This window comes from Haplochromis burtoni, unplaced genomic scaffold (genome assembly GCF_018398535.1).
Source record: "Haplochromis burtoni strain Fernald_Lab_line unplaced genomic scaffold, NCSU_Asbu1 Contig_2094, whole genome shotgun sequence".
Lineage (NCBI taxonomy): Eukaryota > Metazoa > Chordata > Actinopteri > Cichliformes > Cichlidae > Haplochromis > Haplochromis burtoni.
Window position 1 is genome coordinate 5,001 of NW_024584455.1, and position 1,969 is coordinate 6,969.

General features: G+C 53.8%; 1 protein-coding gene across 1 annotated transcript in view; it reads right to left on the reverse strand.

The window, feature by feature from the left end:
• Window positions 1–1,969, reverse strand: part of LOC102288687 (activin receptor type-2B) — a gene marked incomplete at its 5' end in the record, with an annotated part of 11,979 nt that overhangs the window by 878 nt on the left and 9,132 nt on the right. The window contains 4 exon segments of the mRNA XM_005952872.3: window positions 1–218; window positions 749–879; window positions 989–1,127; window positions 1,199–1,313. The exon segment at window positions 1–218 is cut by the window's left edge and continues 878 nt beyond it. Of these exon segments, the coding sequence (XP_005952934.2) occupies window positions 1–218; window positions 749–879; window positions 989–1,127; window positions 1,199–1,313 (603 nt within the window).

The following is a 1,969-nucleotide window of genomic DNA, read 5'->3' on the forward strand; positions in this document are numbered from 1 at the left end:
ATACTGGAGTCTTTGGGCGGCAGGTCCACGTTAGTTACCATGGGAACAGGTGCGACAGAGGAACCCAGCAGGGTGTTGTTTTCGGAGGTAGGTGGGGAGATGGTGGCGGTGAGGCGGCGGATCTGGGCGATTCTCTCCTCCACGCAGCCGGCCGACAGGCGAGCCTCGGCGTCGTGATCCCAGCACTCCTCGACCGACTCACAGATCTGAGCTAGACCCTGCAGAGAGCAGCACATGGGGGAGGCGGGGTTAGTGAAGGAAGCACTGCGATCGAGAAAAGGCCTTCGTCAAACACAGGTAGCTGTTGTAAAGGATGACATCATCAGCATAAACGTGCACACGCCTTACACAACAGCCCTGCTGTGGATCAGCTCTGTCACATAACTGTGGCGTCTTTACCTGAAAACACCTCCAGACACCTGCAGGTCCACATGATTTATAGAAGGCGTCCCTCAGGGATCCATGCTAGGCCCACTCATGTTTACATGAAAACCTCACAGCTCAGCACAGGACGCTTTTACACTGATGATACCGTTCTTTATATTTACATATACACGAACACATCTCTGCTTAAATACAACTTCTAAGACAAGCAAGTCTTTTACCTCCACAGGGAAACGTTTCCCTCTAATACTGCTCAGTCTTACAGTACAAAACACCTGAAAATAAAGGGGCTGATGATAGAAGGTGTCCCTCAGGGATCCAGATCTGGCCCCCTGATGTTTCATGGACTGAGGTTCAGACTCACGCTGTGTTTGAGCCACGGCTCTCTGATGGTTGGTCTCATCTTCTTGTGGACCACGACTTCCTGCAGGTCCTCCAGTGATGGATGCTGACCAACCTCCTCCTCGAACGGCAGCATGTACTCATCCACCGGACCTGAACACACCACATATTAAAGATGGGCGGAACCAACATCCGCTCCTGAGACGTCAGGTAAACCCTCGCTGTGCTGTTAAGGTGTGGTTCGAGTGTGTGTGTGTGTTACCGTCTGCAGCCTTGCAGCGGGACACCAGCTCCCACAGCACCAGGCCCATGGCGTACATATCGATCCGGAGGAAGGCGTCTCTCTGGAAGTTGATGGCTCCTTCTAAGACCTCGGGGGCCATGTAGCGCCTGGTGCCCACCTGCACACACAGACACACACACGAGTGAGCGACGCTCGTCTCCTCGGCCGCCTGCGGTCAGACCAGCTTACCTGTCCGTGCGTCTCTCCCGGCGGTTTCCCTGGCTCGAAGCAAACGGCGAGGCCGAAGTCTCCAATCACCGCCGTGAGGTCCGAGCGCAGCATGATGTTCTTACTCTTCAAATCCCTGAGAGAGTGAGACACGATCAAACGTGGCCGCCGTTACCTGTCTGACCCCGCCCACAGTCCCGCTCCTCATCGATCTACTGTGTTATTCAACTACAGCTCCCATGATGCTTTTAGCTGCTGCCTACAGCACTCTGATTTCTGTGGTGTCAACATGTACTACTATATGCATGTAGTAGTACATGTAGTAGCTTTCATCAGGCTGTGCAGGTTGTGATTCAGCCCCAGCACACACTGAGCTCTACACTTCCTGCTAACCTGCTGCTGCATGCTGATACTGTGAGTCTCTGTATGTGTTCACTGTGGAGCGTATTAGCAGCAGAGCAGCGTGTGAGCAGCGTGTAAGCAGCGTGTTAGCAGCGTGTTAGCAGCGTGTGAGCAGCGTGTGAGCAGCATGTGAGCAGCGTGTGAGCAGCATTCGAGCAGTGTGTGACCAGCGTGTTAGCAGTGTGTGAACAGCGTGTTAGCAGAGTGTGAGCAGCGTGTTAGCAGCATTCGAGCAGTGTGTTAGCAGTGTGTGAACAGCGTGTTAGCAGAATGTGAGCAGCGTGTGAGCAGCATGTGAGCAGCGTGTGAGCAGCATTCGAGCAGCGTGTTAGCAGTGTGTGAACAGCGTGTTAGCAGAATGTGAGCAGCGTGTTAGCAGCATTCGAGCAG